The 20,663-nt window shown below is 31.9% G+C and overlaps 4 protein-coding genes across 9 annotated transcripts; 1 reads left to right on the top strand and 3 right to left on the bottom strand.

Annotated features, from left to right (window-relative positions):
• Positions 1–1,260: 1,260 nt before the first annotated feature.
• LOC8262905 lies at positions 1,261–4,385 on the top strand. Its single transcript, XM_002523545.4, has 4 exons — positions 1,261–2,179; positions 3,061–3,409; positions 3,578–3,659; positions 4,002–4,385. The coding sequence occupies exons 1-4, from the start codon at positions 1,657–1,659 to the stop codon at positions 4,206–4,208; spliced, it is 1,161 nt and encodes a 386-aa protein (XP_002523591.1). The 5' UTR covers positions 1,261–1,656; the 3' UTR covers positions 4,209–4,385.
• A 102-nt stretch (positions 4,386–4,487) lies between these two features.
• On the bottom strand, positions 4,488–9,571 carry LOC8262906 (heterogeneous nuclear ribonucleoprotein 1). Of its 6 annotated transcripts, none has more exons than XM_025158148.2 (14): positions 9,356–9,570; positions 9,032–9,182; positions 8,799–8,888; positions 7,815–7,880; positions 7,637–7,702; positions 7,379–7,464; positions 7,220–7,280; positions 7,026–7,080; positions 6,367–6,443; positions 6,054–6,189; positions 5,853–5,977; positions 5,674–5,778; positions 4,932–5,072; positions 4,488–4,846 (listed from the first exon to the last, which is right to left on the bottom strand). In XM_025158148.2, exons 2-14 carry the CDS (start codon positions 9,047–9,049, stop codon positions 4,784–4,786), a joined length of 1,089 nt encoding a protein of 362 aa, XP_025013916.1. In that variant the 5' UTR covers positions 9,050–9,182; positions 9,356–9,570; the 3' UTR covers positions 4,488–4,783. The 6 variants fall into 6 exon arrangements, with proteins under 6 accessions (XP_025013916.1, XP_025013914.1, XP_015577510.1 ...); XM_025158146.2 differs by having other exon boundaries at positions 7,379–7,467; XM_015722024.3 differs by having other exon boundaries at positions 7,235–7,280; positions 9,356–9,568.
• Positions 9,572–11,907: 2,336 nt separating this feature from the next.
• LOC8262907 (uncharacterized) lies at positions 11,908–13,808 on the bottom strand. Its single transcript, NM_001323707.1, has 5 exons — positions 13,508–13,808; positions 13,218–13,411; positions 13,091–13,124; positions 12,330–12,940; positions 11,908–12,204 (listed from the first exon to the last, which is right to left on the bottom strand). Exons 1-5 carry the CDS (start codon positions 13,806–13,808, stop codon positions 11,908–11,910), a joined length of 1,437 nt encoding a protein of 478 aa, NP_001310636.1.
• Positions 13,809–15,876: 2,068 nt separating this feature from the next.
• Positions 15,877–20,118, bottom strand: LOC8262908 (uncharacterized). Its single transcript, NM_001323708.1, has 5 exons — positions 19,815–20,118; positions 18,054–18,247; positions 17,849–17,882; positions 17,092–17,714; positions 15,877–16,137 (listed from the first exon to the last, which is right to left on the bottom strand). Exons 1-5 carry the CDS (start codon positions 20,116–20,118, stop codon positions 15,877–15,879), a joined length of 1,416 nt encoding a protein of 471 aa, NP_001310637.1.
• Between the last annotated feature and the right edge of the window lie 545 nt (positions 20,119–20,663).

Below are 20,663 nucleotides of genomic sequence, written 5' to 3' on the forward strand. Positions count from 1 at the left end.
AATATTAATGGAGTCGTGGCAAGGTCAGGTTTGCCATAATGATCATGCAAGCCCGTACTAATTGTCCTGCTGCTTGTGATGCTTATCAATTTTGAATTGCCATAAATACAGAAGTAACCAATTGTATTGTATGCCTAATCATCAACTACCAATTATCAACAATTCAATACAAACAACTATGTACTGAATATTTTCTTTTGTTGGCAGAATATTAAATAATAACTTGTCATTCAACTAACAATAATCTCTCCGATTGATTTGAACTTCAAAATATCTATAAACAAGTGTATCTCAATTTTTAATATAGAGTTTTGAGTCTTCTTGTAGCTAATTTTCTCGTCTTATAGTAATACTAGGACTTCAACTCCGTCAATGTATATGATAGTCAAATTATCACTACAGATTGGTCATTTTTTTATTTTATAATAAAAAAATTTAAGAAATAAAAATTTATTCACTTATTAGAAGGATGTTCGGCATAGTAGTTGGAGATATTCAATAGTTCAAATTTAAAATTTTTTATTAATAATTTCAATTTAAAATAAATAGATTAAATTAATTTTTTTTATCATTTACTTAATCTTCTTTATTATTCTATTAATTTTAATTTATAATAACTTAATTTTCTTATAAATAAATAATAATTTAAAATATTCTATATCTCTTAAAAATGTTAATTCGTATTGAAATAAAATATAAACAGATCCTATATAACATTTTGGAAGATAAAGAAATACATTCATTGTTATGGAATGCTTCTTATGGCTCTTAATATATGGGAGCCAAAGATTCAACACATATCAACCCAATTTTTATAATAAAGAAAATGGAAATATGAGACAAATCATTATATTTCTCTTTTAATATATTAAATTGTTACTTAAGCTATATAATAGAGATTTTACTTTTTCTTATACATTCCTGAAATTCAATTTTTTAAGATTCATTAATAGAAGCTTCAAATCTGTTTGCTATCAGTTCTATTTTCTATTTTTAGCTTCTGTTTTACTTTTGGAAACAAGCTGAAACAAATATAAAAAAAATACTTGTATGATTTCTTTGAGCTGTGGAGATATTTCTTTTATCTGTAAATAAAAAATAAGAAAATGAAACTTTTATGAAAAACTAAAAAATAATAATAATGATAAAAGAGGGGAGTGGCGGCTAGGTTTTTCTTGTTCATGTCTTTAATAGGCTTCTATCCTATAGAGTTTTTGCTAGTGAAATATGGTGTATGAAAAGATCAGATAATTAACAGAAAATGATAGAGTCGATAAATATTATTAATCAATATCGCCATCAATGCCAAATTCGTCTTCTTCGTTAATACTTTATTCCATGATTTGACCTTCATGAGTTGTCACCTGTAACTATCATCTACCAAGAACTCAGTTTAACCCAATCTTTGTCTCCTAGCAAATCAAGAGTGCAAGCTGAATGGTAAAATCAAGAAAGAAAGAACTACAGCTGTACTTGAACAGTAACATTAGCTTGCAAACAAACTTTTCTCCATTATACAAGCTGCACCTATCTTGGTTCTAGCACATCAAACACATACTTTCTTGGATATAGGAGCCCTAAGATCTTCACTTGGAAAGTGAATTACAGCAAACTGGCAAAGACCCACTTCAGGATTTGTGCAGAAATTTAGTGGGTATGAGAAAGAATCTAAATTCTTCACTTAGTTTAGGTACATTTCCAAGTCCAGGAGCAGGTAACTTTCAAGAAAAAGGATGGTGCTCAGAAAGAGTACCGCATCCATCAGGAAGCAGCAGGAGGCATATAAGTGCCTTGACGCCTTTCTATAGTGGCAGAACAATGCCTTCTAAATGGGAAGACGCAGAAAGATGGATTTGTAGTCCAGTTCTGGGCTATGGTGTCACTAAGTATTCACAGTGTCTACATCATCAAAGGCGTCCAAAATCTAAAAGTGGACCAATTGTGTCTCCTGGGATTGCTTACTACTCGAATTGTTCACCTTCAATGCAGGTTGTTGACAGTAGCTCTGTAAGAAATTTCATTGCTAATTCTCCGTTTTCGACTGGGGTTTTGATGCCTAAGGGATTAGTTCCTCATTATAACGGAGGTGGGATTGGTGGGCAAACTATTGTGGCACGTTCGGTTAGTGGACCTGGTTGGTCAGATTTGCCCAGTGAGAGTTCATCACCCAGTTCTCAAGGTATAATAATCGCTACCCTTTTCTCCATATTGACTATAATTTAACATTTTATAGGCACTGAATCAATTGAAGGATTATAACATGAAATATGCTTTTCATGGGATTTTGGGTTGCCATGCGCAGTTAAAGTCTTTAAAACATACCTACTAAGCTTGTGATTAGAATGATCTATTTGAGATTACATGAGTTTGGGTAAGAAGGATTCTTTAAATTAATAGCAGATACATTATAATCACCATGTTCAGAGCACAGTCTGATACCATTACAGCCTAATTTCAGAACTCGCTGCTTTCTGGCCTGAGAAGAACACTAGAATGTTGTTTTTGTCGCCCTATTGCTTTTTAAATTAAATTATTTTAGAACTTCATTTTAGCTTTCACTGTATTACAGTGATAAGACATGTTTTACTTATTAAAAAAGCAGAGAGATTAATATCAGATACTGTTCCAAGACCACAGGGATTCTGGTTTAAGACTATGTTGGTGGCCCAACTACACTTGAATAAAAATCTATAGGGTTGCTACTTTGCAACATTGGAGATGGGCTATAAAGCTCAACGACTCGAGGTGAAAAAAGAGAATTTTAAGGAATTACTTAAACCAATTCTCAAAATGTAATGTTCTTTCTCAGTATGTTCTCTAAGTGAAACTCTTTAAGACAATTGTAGCAACTTTGTATTTGTGTTTAAGAAGAATATGCCAGGCATCAATTGGGAAGACATACTGAGTTTGCTACTAGCTCATCTAGATGCTTATAAGGACAAAATTCGTTTTCATGGTTGCTATATTATCTATTAACTTTTTTTATCCAATTATTATATGTTTTCCTTCAAGAAACTAAATTTCTTGTATTGTTTGAATCAACGTCATTTCAATGCACAGACGAGAAAGTTGATGGCATCAATGATGCAGAAAATACAGTCACTCGCGTGATTTCAAGGAGAGATATGGCAACACAAATGAGCCCTGAGGGTAGCACCTGCTCATCACCTAGAGAAAGGTCCTCCTCTCCTCCCTCTATCCCTCCCGTAGAACAAAGTGACCATCCTGCTAAATTGGAAATCAGGGAAGTGCAGGTAGATAAAAGAGCCACCCTGGTTAGCAGGACCACAAGGCATGGTTCTCGCAGAAGTAAGAAAGGATTGCCAGATGTTCAGGACATTAATCAAAATGCTTCAGACTCTCGCATCTCATTATGGAACGTTTCAGAGGCATCATCAGAATTTTCCAAGTAAGTTTTGTATTTTGCCTCTGTTAGTCCATCAATATTTTGATATGAATGCAGAAAGGAAGTTTAGGTCTCGGAAAGGACATTATCTTTTACTTCGTGCAGTCTAAAAGAAACATGATTCTCTCATGCCAAAATAATATCACCAAAAGTTGCCAATTGTTGATGCAGATTGCAAAGAGAGGAAGCCAAGATAACAGCATGGGAGAACTTGCAGAAGGCAAAAGCAGAGGCGGCAATACGAAAGCTTGAGGTTTTATCCGTAATATGGTTATAGCGCATTTGGTTGTTATAGTTGGTGAAGAAAGTAACAAGAAAAATGAATTAGGAAGGAATGGTTCTAAAAATTCTACTTTTACTTATGCTTTCATCCCACAACTCTCCTCTCACTCCTCTCACTTTTTCGCCAAAGCATTACAAGAAATCTTGCAGCTTGCAGATGCCTTTTTACTTATCTTTCCTTAATTTATCAATTAAGTTTTTCATATTTTACTTAATCCTGGAATAGCATCATTGGATATCTCTTTGTATCTGCTCATGTAGAAAGAAGATTTCAATGTTGCGTCTTAACTAACCATGACTGCATGATTTGCAGATGAAACTGGAAAAGAAAAGATCATTATCGATGGACAAGATTCTGAACAAGTTAAGAACGGCTCAGATCAAAGCTCAGGAAATGAGAAGCTCAATACCAACCACACAGGATCCTCAAACGCCCAAGATATCTCACAAAGCCTCATTCTTTCATAGGCATACTCGGTTAACTTCAGTGAGCAGTTGCTTTACTTGCCGTGCTCCCTAATTCTTTCTGTAATGTGTCGCACTGTGATCCAATTTTGTATGTCTGCTGTTTCTAGGCTCCATTATTTAGTTGCAGTTTAGAAATTTTTTGTATTATCAGGTAGTTAACAAATGGATCACCATGTAAATTATGAGATCTAATAAATCAAACAAGTATATAAAGCATCACTTGGGAACAGAACAGTCTACAAACTGAAAGAAATCTGCAGCCAAGAACACAAGCTAGCATTTTGTAATTAAAACACTAGTTGCAACATTTTGCTTGTGATGCAAAAACCAATTGATTACAAAATGCTTAAACATGAATATCTTACAAACATGGTAAAACAGAACATTTCAGTTCAGTTCATTCCTACATGCCTATTTGGCCATCAGAAGTAATATATCGAACAGCTTGACATTGGAAATAAAAGTACAAAGTGTTTAGCACTATCCGTAACTACATAAACAAAAATTGTCTACAAATTTATTCTACTGCGTAAAAGAAACTTTCAAATCACAAACTCTGCACATTTTGATGACACCACAAAGACGTCAGAGCCAAAATCCAAGTTCTTCAAGGCCACAACACTTAATTTAGTATGGCCTATACCTCCAATCTGCTCTTGAAGGTCTTGCACTCCCCATTCCATAACCCCACTGCAAAGAAATAAATATTTTAATATGAGAAATTCTATTATAAAACCCACTAGATGACAAACCAGAAGGAAGAACAGATGCTCACATCATCATAATCCAGGCTCCCATACATCCTGCCAAAGTTGCGTAAAGGACCACCATAACCACCAAATGATGGAGCAGCATTCATCATGAAATTTCCACTAGGGCCAGCATCATCAATAGGTGTGGCTGAATCTATTGCAACCTGCATACAAAATCAATCTCAACAGATTCTGTTCCACATATTACACCAGTTTCATAATTAAAGCATGCTTCTTCACAGGTAAAAGCTCTTGAATGAGGTGTACACTATGCCCACAAATAGGCAAGTAGACCTAAAACAACGAGCCTCTGCTATGATACGACACAAAGAAAAGACTCCAGAAGTGAAATAACATTTCTAGAAATGCAATCCATTGAATATAAAAACTTTTAATTAAGAGTAAATATGAATAACAAATCATGTAATTAAGACTAACCACTCCACGTTTAGATTTCAAACTGCAAGAAAATAACCCCTCATTTCAGCATGCATCATCCTAATAGGTTTATAATTTCCTTAGTATATTAAAAGCTTGTCCCTATATATTACGCACTCAACATACATATCATAAGACATCCAAAAGGAATGCTCCTTAGAGGACAACATTGGTGGCAAGGAAACAGTTGTAATAGAAATTATGAATGCATTGCTGAACTATTATATTATATTGACCTTAGGCATAAAGAACTCCTGGATGGAAGTATCTTATGGTAGATGGTCAAGAGGAACCTCCCAACAGCAATGACAAAGTTCAATGGAATACCTGGTGTCCGCAAATTTCATGGGACCTTCGAGAAACACGATCTGCTACACCTTCTTCAGCAAACGTTACAAATCCAAAACCTCTATGGCCAGTTCTCTTTGGGTCCTACAATAAGCACTCACATGTTCATTAGTCGTCTTGAACTGCCCATCGTCCATACAAGAAAATACTGATCTTACCTTGGGAACATACACATCTAATATATGGCCGAATCTACCGAAATACTGGCGTAAATCTTCAGGAGTAGCTTCCTGAGGAAGCCTGCCAACAAAGATCTTTTTTCCCACTCCTCGAGCAGGTTCCCCTGCTAATGCAGCAAACTAAAAATGAACCAAATAGTTCCCAATAAAGGAGTTATAACTACTTGAAGCAGTACTTACTTCCATACATTGGACCAGGATGGTCATATAAAGTAGGAGCACCAAGGGCCGCATATCTAGTTGCTGCAGAAATATAAGCATTGTATGCACCATATCCACCATGTGCCATCCTTCCTACTGGCCTGAAATCATCTTCCTGCAATGTTTAAATAAAGTTGATATTAACCTTCAGCCTATACTTTACTAGGAAATGAAAATCACAAATTACGCACTAAATAGATTGACATTAAAGCCAATTTAGGAGGGACTTTCATCAAGAAGATAAATAATAATTAATAATAATCCAAGTTGAAACGGCTCTTCTACAACTTACTTTAGGTGTTGCTCGATCAACAACTACAGTTGAACCTCCCAATTCATGAGTATCAGCCATCAAACTATCTACAGAATCTGTAGCATACAGGGATAATCATTTTCACTAGAGAATTTTGACACTTAGACTAGGCATATATGACAGAAAATTTCAGTCAATTAGTATTTCGAGTTCTTAACAAATAAAAATGCTATGAAATTAAAAAACAATAAAAGAAAAGGAAAAGAAACTGGATAAAAACAAAGCATATTCAGAAAAGTCATTTGACAGTTATACATTAACAGGTGGAAGGACTATGTAAAGCAAGAAATACATAACTTAGAAGGCAAGTGATCAAGCACTTTTAATGTTCAAAGTATGAAGCATGTAAATAAGAGACCAATGGGCTCGTGCCTGACAAGAACAGAATGGCAGGAACATAAACATGTTGAAGCCCTGGATATGCATATACAACATAAATCCATGTGTTTTCTTTTTTCTAAATATAAATAAGGGAAGGGGACTCAAACATAAGACCTTACTAAAATTGAAATAAGCACCTACCGCCAGACTAAGCATGTGCGTGCTAATTCATTCACGTGTCTGTTAAAACATAGTGCTAGCAGTCCACCAAGACACATTACTTGAAAATTGCAACACAAATAACTAGAAGGACATACCTGCACTGGCAAATGTGATAAACCCAATCCCACGATGTGCTTTTGAGCTATGATCCTGCATAGAATCTCCTTTGATTTTTAATAGTTCCGACTAATGGAACAACAACAATTATGTCTCTATGCATAAGCGATTTACAAGAGTAATAAAATATGAGTAATTTTACATATAAAATATGGAGATGCAGCACACATACAAGTGATGAGCTCACCTTCGGCATGTATAGATCAATTATTTCACCATATTTCTCAAAATGACTGCAAAACCCATGAAGTGTGTTATTCCACACCATAGTCCATGAACAGTGTTTAGATAACAAAAGAAAAAAAAATAACACTAAGCGGTACTCAAATACCTGCGGAAGGTTGTTTCAGTAACAGAGGGTGGAATCCTTGCGACAAATATCCTTGTCACTTTCTTTGCAGGTGCTCTCATTTCCTCCTGCTAAAAAAATAAATAGAAACAAAGAAATACACAAGTGAAACCCTTACTCCCAGATGCTCCCATATTACAATAGGAAACAAATTATAGAGAACAGAGTGAAATAGCTTCAAAAAATATAGATTAGAAAAGAAGGGGACTAAAAATCTAATCAGAATTTGTAAGGCACAACCTTTGGTGTGGCCACTTTAACTTCGAGCATTCTGTTTCCAAGAAAGTGTTCACTTGATAATGCACTCTGTGGCCAACAAAATGTAAAACAGAAAAGGTTATTTAAGCTATACACTGTAAATTGAAAGATAAACAGAAAAGCAAAGCTTAAAGGTCAATAAACTCCATTTTTCTGTTACCTTTGCATCTTCAGCAGATGCAAATGTTACATATCCAAAACCACGAGAACGACCTGATGACCTCTCCTAAAACATGAAAAAGAGTAAAATGAAAAGATATCAAAAACTTATCCAGAGTCAGAGGACAAAGGAAAAATCTAATTTTAAGGATTCCATAGTAGTGATGAGAATGGAGCCGCCAGAATGTCTAAATCCCACAAGTCAATTCAAAATAAGCTGATAGTTGACACAAAAAATAAAAAATTGCATATTATAGCCTAAACATATAAAATACTGCATTAGCAATTACTTTTGCACCTGAAGTTTTATCAAATGTCAATCTCAAAATTAACATCTCACTATAGTTTTTCTCAACTAAACTGATAGCTACTCAGCTTATAATGTGTTAAAAACTAATCATCTACCAACTATTTGGTAAAACAAGAAAGGCTACTGATTAAAGTGATTCAGGGGGTAATTAGAAACATAGTTTCAGTAATGAAAATAAATCCACTCCCACAATTCTACAGAGTAATAAAGTGAGACTAAATTAAATGGGATGCAGACAAAAACTAAGTACTTTGTGTGAAACTTATCCAGCATTAGAAAATATTTTTATTTATGTGCTGTTAGCAGAAACAGCCCCTTGAAGTAAAAGGGTAATCATTAAAATTATGTATATATGAAAATTATATATCTTCTGCAACAAAACTCAATTGTACTTTAACCATTTTAACATAGCAAACATCTTAGCTAACATGCAACTTAAGTGTTTGAACCTTGAATATCTATTACTGAGAGACATAACATAAAGCAAGAATGCAGAAATTTAGCCAAACAGAATTAAAACCAGAGTAGAAAGCAGCCCTTGAATCAAGTCCAGGCAGAGCACAGAACAAGACAAAACAAAAAGGGCATAACAACCAAACAATTTTCAGCAAGAAAGATTGAATATTTTTCTTTTCTAAAGAAAAGGCAAACAAAAATAGGACAAAAAGGACAAACCTTCATGACAATACAATCATCCAATTCTCCAAATTTGGTCATGTATTCTCTCAAGCCTTCTGTATCCACCTCCCACGGAATACCCAGAACCTATAAATTCAATTGCATATGATCAAATTCACAAAATTTCCTAATAAATAAACAAATAAATAAATAGAAGATAAACTTTTTTGGCAAAATGAAAAGAAATGATGATGATGACGGCGATGATAAAAACAATAATAAAAACTAACCACAAGCTTTCGGTCCATGAAAAAGGCGAAGAAATGTGAGCTAAAAAGCCAAACAGAGATGGAGATGGAGAAACCCTAACAACACTCAAATCGAAGAATCGAAATCGCTCTCTTAGCTCTCCAAGACTCACAACACTCTCTCTATCTCTCCCTGCAAATGACAAGCACATCTCTTTCTCACATACATACATCATCAAATACCATATCAAACTCACCATTTTCTTTTTATTCCTCTATCATTCAAATTAAACAGCAAAACAACAAACACAAAAATTGACAATTGAATTTGATAATCAGGTTAAATTGTTTACGACACTCACTGACCTTTCGGGGAAATTCAAAAAACCCTAACTCAGATTTCTCCCTCCCTCTCGCTCGCTTATTATTATACCTACCAAAGCTCTCTCTATAGCTCGCTCCCACGCGCCAAAACCGTTTAGCACCTGCTTCTTCCTCTCTACTTGCGGCTTTATTGGCAGGTGCGACCTCAGCAAAATCCGGATGGGCTGATCCTGGCCCAATTGGCTTTGTCCGCGATCAACATATTTTTATTTCACAAATTGCCAAGTTTTCTTTTTCTTTTTGTCAAACAAGCGAATAAATAATTGGTGCCAATGATATCATATTTGTAATTTTAATTTATTATATTTAAATTCTTATAAAAGGTTATTATTTTAAAGTAAAATATTGAACTTTAATTAAAGATTTAATTTTAAATTGAAGAAATATATACTCATTATTAAATAATAAATCTGAATTATTAATTTTGAACTCAATAATCAATATTACATAAATATAACTTATCATATTAATATTAATATAAAAATGATCTCAATCTATATGTAAAAATTGATATATAGAATTTTATAATGTATGTCAATAATTTAAGTTTTAGAAATTGAAAATATTTATAATTAAAATAAAAAGTAATAATTATGTAATATTCAGGGTGTGTTTGACATTTTCTAATTTTAATTTTTAAATTATATTGTTTTTCAAGTTTTAGAAGTTATTTTGGCTGAAAACAGATTAATTGATTTTTTTAAAAAATAATTTTGAAAAAAGTAATTCATAGAAAAATTATTATATTAAACATAAAATATTAAATTTATTTTTTCAATAATAAACAATAATCTCATATACATTCTTAATTAATAATAGATAAATAATGAAGAAAAATCTCAAATTTAAGATTTCTCAATTTTCAGAACTACGAGCCAATCCATTTTCTTTTTATAAAAAGAGGGATGAACCCAGAGAACTTCAGCAAGAGGAACCGTGGTTCAGCCAAAGATTAATCCCATTAAGAGAGAGAGAGAGAGAGAGAGAGAGAGAGAGAGAGTGAACAAAGGGAGCAAGCCAATATTAATCCACAACAAAAGTTGGATCTCCAAAAAGTATGACACGCCTAACACTCCAATCTTTCTGCAAAAGCTATCTTATCTTTAAGATATGGATGAATTTAATATGTATAATATAATTAATAAAAATTTATATTTATATATAAATATATTATATTTTGATATTAAATAATTAACATATATTCTATTATTAAAAATTAAAAAAAGTTATTATCTAGCATGACACGCCATAACACTCCAATCTTTCTGTAAAAGCTGTCTTATCTTGGAGATATGGATGAATTTAATATGTATAATAGAATTAATAAAAAATAATATTTATATATAAATATGTTATATTTTGATATTAAATAATTAACATATATTCTATTATTAAAAATTAAAAAAGAAATTATTATCTAGCTTTAGTATATATTTCCACTTATATACAATGACATATCTATATACTAAAATAATAGATAATTGACACATTTTCATTAATTTTAAATTATGAAGTATCTGTTAATCATCTACTACTAAAAGTATAAAATATTTTTATGTATGTATCACATTTTTATTAATTATGGTATACACACTAAATCTAGATAAAAATCTCTCTCAAATCGATTAATATATATCAATTATTTATTGGTTTGGTGTATAAATGAAGATATATACTAACTCTAGATAAATATATTTATATTATTTTAGTATTTATTTTCAAAAAGTGAGTATTCTTAATTTTCAATTAATCATTCATTTTTTGGTACCAGTTAAATTAAATGAGTGTCTGCCTTAATAACAATAATAAATTACATCAATTATTTTAACAATAATAAAATTATATTATTGAAAGTAAACAAATGAATGATTTTAAAAATCAATTAAAAGGATATAGTAAAATATTAAAATTTTAAATAATGACGTAATTACAATCAACTGATTATAATATAAAGATATGTTACGATATCGTTATTAATCAAAATTACATTTCATATATAAAACTCATTTTAAACCGTTTTAAAAATAGTTGTTTTATTAAAGGCAATTTGACAATGAAAAAAATAGTTGTCTTATTAAAGGCCATTTGACAAGGAAACCATCACCTTCCACGATGATGGTAATAATAAAATATTACTATAGTATAATTTTAAAATAATTATAAATTTAGAGTCTTGATAGAATAATAAATAATCAGTCGATATTACCTTAAATAATTTATCAGTTTATATATTATTCTACTAATTGTTGTTTTGATCTTGTAATACAATACTTATTAATAGAAATAGCATGTAAGAAAAACATACTCAAATTCAAACATTGTTTAAAAGGTGAGGAGAGTACTACATAGAAAAAGAAAATATATGTTAAACATTACTATAATAACAATAATAAGTTTTTCGCGAACACAATAATAATAACACAATTAATCAAATCCATTTTCAAGATAAGAATTAGTAGATACAAATATTAATTGGCGCTAAGAACATCTACATGATATAACTCCCATAAGTAATTAGTATTTAGTGTTGACCATCATTTTGCTATACCAAAATCTGAGACACTCCTAAAATTTTGTTCTCGAACTCGAAAATACAAGGAATCAGATCCCAGACGAGTCATGTTAACATAATCTTGTGGATTATGAGCTGCAAGACCAGGCATTATAAGTCCATACCATCTAATGATTTTAAGAAACCAACCTTCTGCATAATCTGGTCCCTTCATGTATGGCATAATGAAGCTTCTTAATAGCTCCCACACAGCATTTACAAACCTGGGTAACGGTGCAAATGGCGATACATAATTCTTGTATGGTTCTTCTGGAATAATCTGCGTAAATAAGTGCAAATTTTGAACTCTGCTACAGCTTCTCAATGTACTCGGGAAAGAGCAGAGAGTGCTATATATAAATATATATATATATATGGGAAATGATTGGTATATATATGTATTACCTTGCCTTTGTAGCAGCTGTCATAGTAGATACATGTCCCAAAGTGCTTGAACAAAAATGTTGAATCATCAGTAGGCAATCTTGGAACAACGTCATTGCAATAAACAAACCTCAAATATGTAAACCCGTAGGTTAACAGTTGAAATTTCATAAATCTCTTGAACTCCTCATCTCCAACTCTAGGCTGTCCAAATGTATATACACCTTCCAATCTTTCTAATAAATCTGTCTGCTCGTGCATTGCTAGAACGGCTGGGAAGAGAATCGCAAGTGCCCCGCCCATACTATGGCCAGTTAATATGAACTTTGTTCGATCACTTTGTTGCATAAGTTGTTTCAGTTTCTCCCTTATGGTGTAGTAAGCTATTGGACGGTTTTGATCTTGTTCAAAATCTTTTGGCCACCCTTCGTGCATTAATAAGCCTAATGCTTTCATGAACCCGCCATGAATTTTTCCCATGCCTTGAAGCTCATACCAGGAGACATCACAATCAGTACACCACTCATCTGTGTCGAAGGGTTCGGTGCCTCTAAAGGCCACAACAATTATATCAGGTTCTGCATTTTTATCATGAAGCATTATGGCTCGTGTTGTACATTTTCTTTGAAAATCTGCAAAATATATATTTATAATAACGTCCTGTTATATTTGAAGGGCTAGAAATAGGGGTAAGAGAGGATGCATCCACTACTTTTGATTTCATAGATTACTAGAGAAATGTAATTACAGTATAATATAAATTCATCAAACTGAAATCATACCATTCCAAAAATCGTAGTGTCCAATTAATTCCATCTGCACCAAATTGCAAACAATAAAATATCTTGAGAAGGATGATAAAAGTAGGAAAGAACTATATTTATAGGTTTCAGGAATTAAAATCTTTACATTCCAGTGATTTCTGACTACATTTTCGACAAAGGCTTGATTCTCATATGATATCTTAGCTGCCATTACAGAGAGCGCACTGTAGTATCTGCAGTTATCAGGTTTGATATTCTTGTCCAAGTGGATACGCTTGTCCATATGTCCAAGAATCGACAAGAATGTTCCTGATTCTTTCACAGGTAAAACCACCTTACCTGTACATGATTCATTCATTTTTCATGTCACGCCTTTTATTACATCCTTGTAAGTTAATTTAGTGAATATGTGGAGAAGAGTAGATGGAGCAGTACCTCGGAGAGCATTGTACAAGAGCATAAAAATGTCATGATTACAAGATATAAGGTTGAGCCACAGTTCGAACTTCGATCCAAACCATGACACTGGCTTGGCAGCCAACTGCAAGATCTTTTGTGCCAGGAGGGATAGAAATATACGCCATCTTCTATTAAGATTTTCTTCCTTTCCATTTGGATAATCCACGAATGCTTTCTTCTCGATTTCATCGCTCCATAAGACCCGAAAAATGTCGAAAAATCTCACATCTTCTGGTCTCAGTATCATATAATTCTCAGAGAAGTTGTAAGAATTCATAGCTAATTATTATGCACATACAAAGAAAATAAATGGTTTTTCTTTTGTTTTCCTTATACAGTGAAAAAATGGCAAGGACCAGTGCCATTTGCCAATAGCTTGGACGTGTAGATTTGGAAATTCCCATTAATTCTGATGGGTTCCTTTTCTTTTGGGGGTCAAAAATAGAATAAGATGCCAAGTGTGACACTGAGGGAAAGCTAGCAATTGGCCTCCAAGCTATACTTTGCATGGAAGTGCAGGAATATAAATAATTTAAAGCCGTGGATTTATTCTTAAATCTATCCTTATCCAACTCATATATGTAACTTCTTCACTCTGCTACAGATGCAATTTAGGTAACGTGCTTTCGCTCTTATTAGCAGATGAGCAGTTGGTTGAGCATACAAACTTGATTACGTCCGTAAGAGAATGCATTTTTTGCTGACTTGAAATCCATCACGGAATCATGTAATTCGGATATGAACACTTCTTGCCTTTGAAACGATTAGAGTATGAATGAATGAAAACCATACGTGGGTGTTTGGGGTTTTTCTTACTTTAATGCAGTCAAGAAAAAGAATTACACAATTTAGGATGGAAAATTGTGAAATTATTAATCTAAGGTGGTTTGAAGAAAATAATACCAATTTAAGACAGTGATCAAATTCCGAAAAAAAAAATTAAAAAGCTGGTCCTATTTTCTTATAAAATTGGTGGACAAACCTGTTCCTCAGTCCTATAGGCGGACATGACCAACTTTTTATTTTTATTTTTTCAGGGTGTGTGCAAGTGTGTAGTTGTGCATGCATTTTTCTTTTTTTAAATTTCATATCTGTGCACTATTTGAATTGATAGACGTATTTTCTTTTTCTAAATTCCATCGCTATTCACCAATTCAAATACCGGATAGGTTTTATTCTCTTTTTTTCTATCCATCTATTGGAGCGGTGGACTGCAATCCAACTACTGGACATTGTCCATTTTTTCAAAAACCATCACAAATTGAAAATTACTTCTCAAACTATTCTAAAAATATATATTTTTTAATTTTACCCTAAATTGAGAATTCTTTTCTAAATACCTTAATTAAATAAAATAAAATAAAACCCTAGATGTTTAACATAGGTTTGAGAGAGCAGCTGAAAACTATTCAGTCCTCAAAGGATGAGCATTGTTCGGACTCCCATTTAAGCAATGCTAAAATGAGCAGATTTAACCATTTAATTTGTTGAATTTTTCTTTTCTTGAATTATGGACGAGGGGAAGGAAACTATGCATAGGCTAAGCACATCTTAACACTTCTAAGTTGTTTATATAGTTCTTACTTTTTAGCAATATGGGGTTTCTAATATTCCCTCTTAAGTGTATCTAGAACTTAATTTTGACGTGCATTTGTCATTTGAAATTAAAATTCTTTTGTTGAAGTTTGAAATTAAATTAAAATGCAGTAGCAACACTGGCGTACTAAGGCTGAACATCCAAACAAAAAATTATAAAATTATAAAATCGGACTAGATTCACTCATACTATATTAGGAGAAAATGTTCTGTGTATTAAGAAAAACTATAAAGTTCATAATGAGAAGATAAGCTACCAATCTTAATTATATACAAAAATAGAATACTTTAACTTACTAACAATTATCTTAACCATCTATATAACAGCTCTGTAACTAACTATATAACTCAATATAGAAAGACTAAACTACCCTTGACTTATACTCTCCTTACAACTACAACAAATAAATAAGCAGCAAAATATAATTTAAGTGTAACAATAAATAATTGATAAATATGTTTCACTCATTAATTTTTTTAGTATATATATATATATAATTAATTTAAAACGTATCGAGTAGAGCCTTTACAGATGGTAAAACACTCCCTTAAAAATTTTAACGCAACTGTATATTTAAAATTTGAACTCAAGACTTTAATTAAATTAGAAAAAATCATTACTATCTCGCATGTGCAAACTTAGATTATATAGCACACAATTAATCAACCTGTCATACTGTTTTTTTACTTCTACTCTGAAAAACGAAAGACTCGGGTCGCACCTAAAATTCACTCAAGTGCAGCATGTTTCATGATTGTTGAGGAGGAAAAAATACATCTGGTGAACCAAGGCGAGTCGCATTAACATAATCCTGAGGGCAATGGGCAGGCACGCCAGGAATCACCAATCCAATTATCCTAAACATTCTCATGAACCAACATTCTCTATAATCAGGACCTTTGCTGTGAATAATAGTGAAGCTTCTTACTAGCTCCATAAATGCATTTATCATCATGGTTATTGCCCCGAATGGTGAGAAGTAATTCTTGTTTGGTTCTTCTGGAACAACCTACATTTTCAATTCACAGGAATAATTAATAATTACACAACAAACAAATAAAGAAATATAATTGATTCATTAGTCATTTTTATCATCAAGCAGATTTCTTGAATTAATATTTTATATTTTATACGTATTTATGTCATTATTCTCATATGATTTGACTTAAGTTTATATATATATGTTTTTATATAAGAGCTAGCTGTATTTAAAAATTGAATCTAACTTTACACCTAATTGGTTGGATCCATTTGAACTGCAGGATTTATATTTTAATTTAAGGTTACACCTAAAATTACTAAATTTAGTGATAACTGTAATTAATTATTTGAAGTATGAAACGAGTTGTAAATAAAAAAATATATTGTCTTTTTCTAATTGACTAAATAACAAGCTGATGCAAGGAGCCAAGCCTATCAAACTATCCCAAATTATGATACTGATTCATTAAATAATTGTCAACTATCAAATGTGTTGTATGATATATTTATCTAGTCCAAATTGCAACTTGGGAATTTGTCCTCTGCCGGTGACATAATTAAGGATATAAAAAGAAAAAAGTAATATTATTAGATGTTCTAATTTGAAAATTTCAGGAATTGTTGGATTTTAAATTCTTAAATATATGTTTGCTTTAACACAATAAAATAATGCAAGACAAATTATCATCTTTGCTAAGACATTAAATTAAATATAAACAAGTTATTAGACTAATATAATTTAAAGGTCAAATATCCACCTTGTAATATAGACCATTAAGAATTGGAAAGAGTAAGGCCTATGCAAACCAAGTTTATCCTGGACTAAGTAATTATTCAAATTAAAATATATGATATTCACTTTGTCTACTTAATTAAAAAAATAGATATTATTGAGCTCCTAGCAAATAAAAAAAAAAAAAATAAAAGACAGATAGATATAATTTAAGGTGCATGTTTATTTTGAAAGAGAAGAGATGCATACCTTGGCTTTGTAGTGCCTGTTATAGTAAATGCAAGTCCCAAAATGCTTGAACATGAGTGCAGAATCATCATAAGGCAACCTAGGAACCATGTCATTACTGTAAACAAATCTATAATAAAGTATACCATTCTCTTTTAACTTATAATTCTCCATGTATTTTCCAAAACTTTCATCACCAACCCTAGGCTGCCCAAATGTATACACTCCTTCCAGTCTTTCCAACAACATCTTCTCTTCATGAAATGCCAAGACTGCTGGAAACAGAATCGCCAGTGCCCCACCTAAACTATGGCCAGTCAATATATACTTTGCTTTATCATTTTGGGACATTAATTCTCTCAACCTTTCTCTAATTCCATAGTAGGCCAAGGGTGCCTTTCTACTATCATTTTTATTAATTTCTTCCTTAGGCCAACCGATGTTTTTCTGTAACCCTAGAGCTTTCATAAAACCTCCATGTATCTTTCCTATTCCTTCAAGTTCATACCAAGAGATGTCGAAATCGGAACACCAAGCATCTGCGTCGAATGGTTCAGTTCCTCTAAAGGCTACAACTATGGTGTCATGTTCATCGGTTTTGTCACGAAATAGGAAGGCTTGAGTAGTCGCTTTATCTTGATAATCTGCTCCAAGTAGCATTCGTTTTCAATTAATTAATTAGTTGACTATCTGATTTTATACTATAATTAGGCACGTTAAAATATACACAACATGGAGAATATAGAATTTGAATTTGTCAGATTGCTTCTTAACGTACCATTCCAGTAGTCATAAAATCCCAAGAACTCCATCTGCATATATAAGAGTTACAAAGGTTTAATATGTTTAATTAGTAAACGCTGATAATTAAGACAATAGTTGAGCGGTTTTTAAAGGTAAAATAAATTTAATATACCATAATCATCATCATATGCTACCTAATAATTATAAGATAAAGAAGAGAATTGGTCCTTCTACTATACCTTCCAATGGTCATTGACTATGGTTTCAAGGTAGGCCTTATTCTCATAGGAAGCTTTAGATGCCATCATAGAAAGTGCAGCATGGTATCTTTTATCTCCTCGTTTAATGTTGGTGTCCAACTCAAGTCGCTTGTCAAAATTTCCAATGAAAGAAGTGAAATTTGCTGATGTTCTATCAGGAATTACTACCTTCCCTAAACACCACAGTAACCCATCACCATTTAGTGGAAATCAACTAGAAAATCAATATATATATATAGAGAGAGAGGGCATTAATTCTCTTTCACAGTATTTTCTACTACTGTAGATGGAAATAAACCATTCTTTTTCTTTAGAGCTAGCTAGCCAAAATGGACCATGATTGCTTGAGGATCTTCTTTGGAGATATGGATATGGTGTTAGGAATCATTAAGGGTCCAGGTTGAGCTGTATTAATTTGTAGGACAAGGGTAATTGAGCTTGGGAGGGAGCAGGTTGGCCCCTTAAATAAGGCATGACAATTTAGGTCCTACTATTTCCACTCTCTTTTTTCACTCACCAAGAGGCTCCACAAATTTTCTACTCCTTTATCCTTTTTCTTTTATTGCATTCTTTATGGTTATAGAGAATATTAGAGATTGACAATTTCTTTCACTTCAATTTTTTTTAAACACAATAAAACAAATAAATAATTGGCCTCAGACGAAACCATAATATATAATTAATTGTACACTAACACCTAAATTAACAATTACAACTGTATGAATTACCCATAAATAATTACTCTACACTATAATCAACATAAACCTGTAAATAGAAAGAGTGGTTAGAGGTGTATAAACCAAGAAAATCAATCTGTCAACATTAAGATTTTTTTCTTGGGAAAATGTTAAAACTAGCTGTATTTAACAAATTGGAATGATTGTTTTTCTTTGTTGAAATATGATCTGATGAATGTCAGAGACATTCCAGCTGCATTAATATGAATAATCTTACCAAAAAGATACACTCTTAAATATTATAAATGATAAATATTCCATAAAGTAGTTGAAAGCCTCTGATCAGATGTTGGAAGCCTGTTGAAACACATGTGTGCTTCATAATCTGTTTCTAGGCATTTGCCTCCTTTCCAATGGGAAAAAACAAATGTATGGTCTAGAAAATGAAGAGATTATATCCCTATTATACCTTAGCTTAACTCATATACACAAAGCATATATACTATCTTAATAATAATAAAAACACGTAGCAGTTTTTTCTTTCTTCTTTTTGTCCTTAATTACCGATTTTATGATTCAAATTATTAAATTAAAGGAAATTTTTTTAAATAGACTCTATGAATCGTATTATTTATTAAATATATATTTAATAAAATAAATAACACTTTGAGATAATTTCTAAAACTTGGCTATATATATCTAATTAAAAAAATACTTAAAAATTATTACTTAAGTAATGTGACAAGTCTCTATAAATAATTTGATAGTACAAGTTTACCTAATAGTGCATTTAAAGATAAAAAATTATTACCTAGTCTAGGTATATGTCCCCACCAATACACTAGAATTATAGATAATTAATATATATTTATTAAATTTAAAAAATTAAAATCCAATTTCAAAATATAATACACTTATTTATATATATATATATATATATATATAAAAGAATTGTCCAAGAGGATTACTATTTATCACCACATACTAATTTCAGAAAAATCTAACTTTTAATTAAAAAAAGAGTTATTATTAAGAAAATAAGGAAACGAAGAAAAGGACTGACCTCTCAAGAAATTGAACGAGAGCTTGAAGAAGTTTCCGTTAATAGACAACAGGTTAAGCCACATCTCAGACAGCGAACCAACAAATGCCAATGGTTTTGAGAAGACCTGCAACATCTTTTGAACTACTATGGAAATAAAGATGATCCATCGTCGCTCGAAACTCTCCTCTGTCGCCTTAGCACTGTCGACGAACCTTCTCTTTCTAAGATCAGTAGAAAATAAGATGTGAATGAGATCAAACAAGTTTACTTCTTCTGGCTTCAGGATCATATGGCTACTTGAAAACCCTTTGTCACAATCCATTGTTACACTCCAACTTAATTAAAAAATGGCTAAAAAGGGAGGAGACGGAGAGCTTTTGCTTTTCTTGTTAGAGTACTGCTTCAGCTCAACTCTTAGAATGTTCTTATATACAAGGAGAAAAAGATGGATGATGTAACTAATTACCTGATTACTATAAGTCTAGGTAGGTTAATTTCTCTTTTAAAATTTACCTCTATAACATGATGATGACTTGAAATAGGATATATTAATTAATAGGTTCCCATTAACTAATAACTTTTGACGTCAATTCTCAACAAAAAAGACTTTTAAGGCCTGTGAGGTATAATTTTAGCATGTGAAATCTTTTTCTTAAATAAGAAATAATAATTAAAAAATGTGTACTTTTTGCTTAAAGAAATAGTATTAGTGATAATAAAGAACTTCACTTTCACATGCATATTACAATTAATTTAATAATAATTACTTAATTGACTTGACTTGACTTGGCAGGATTGTGCAAAACACTTGGATGGATAGATCAAGGATGCTTCATAATAATGGTAAGGAAGCCACCTACTACATAC

The sequence above is a fragment of the Ricinus communis genome, chromosome 7 (genome assembly GCF_019578655.1).
Source record: "Ricinus communis isolate WT05 ecotype wild-type chromosome 7, ASM1957865v1, whole genome shotgun sequence".
Taxonomy (NCBI): Eukaryota; Viridiplantae; Streptophyta; class Magnoliopsida; order Malpighiales; family Euphorbiaceae; genus Ricinus; species Ricinus communis.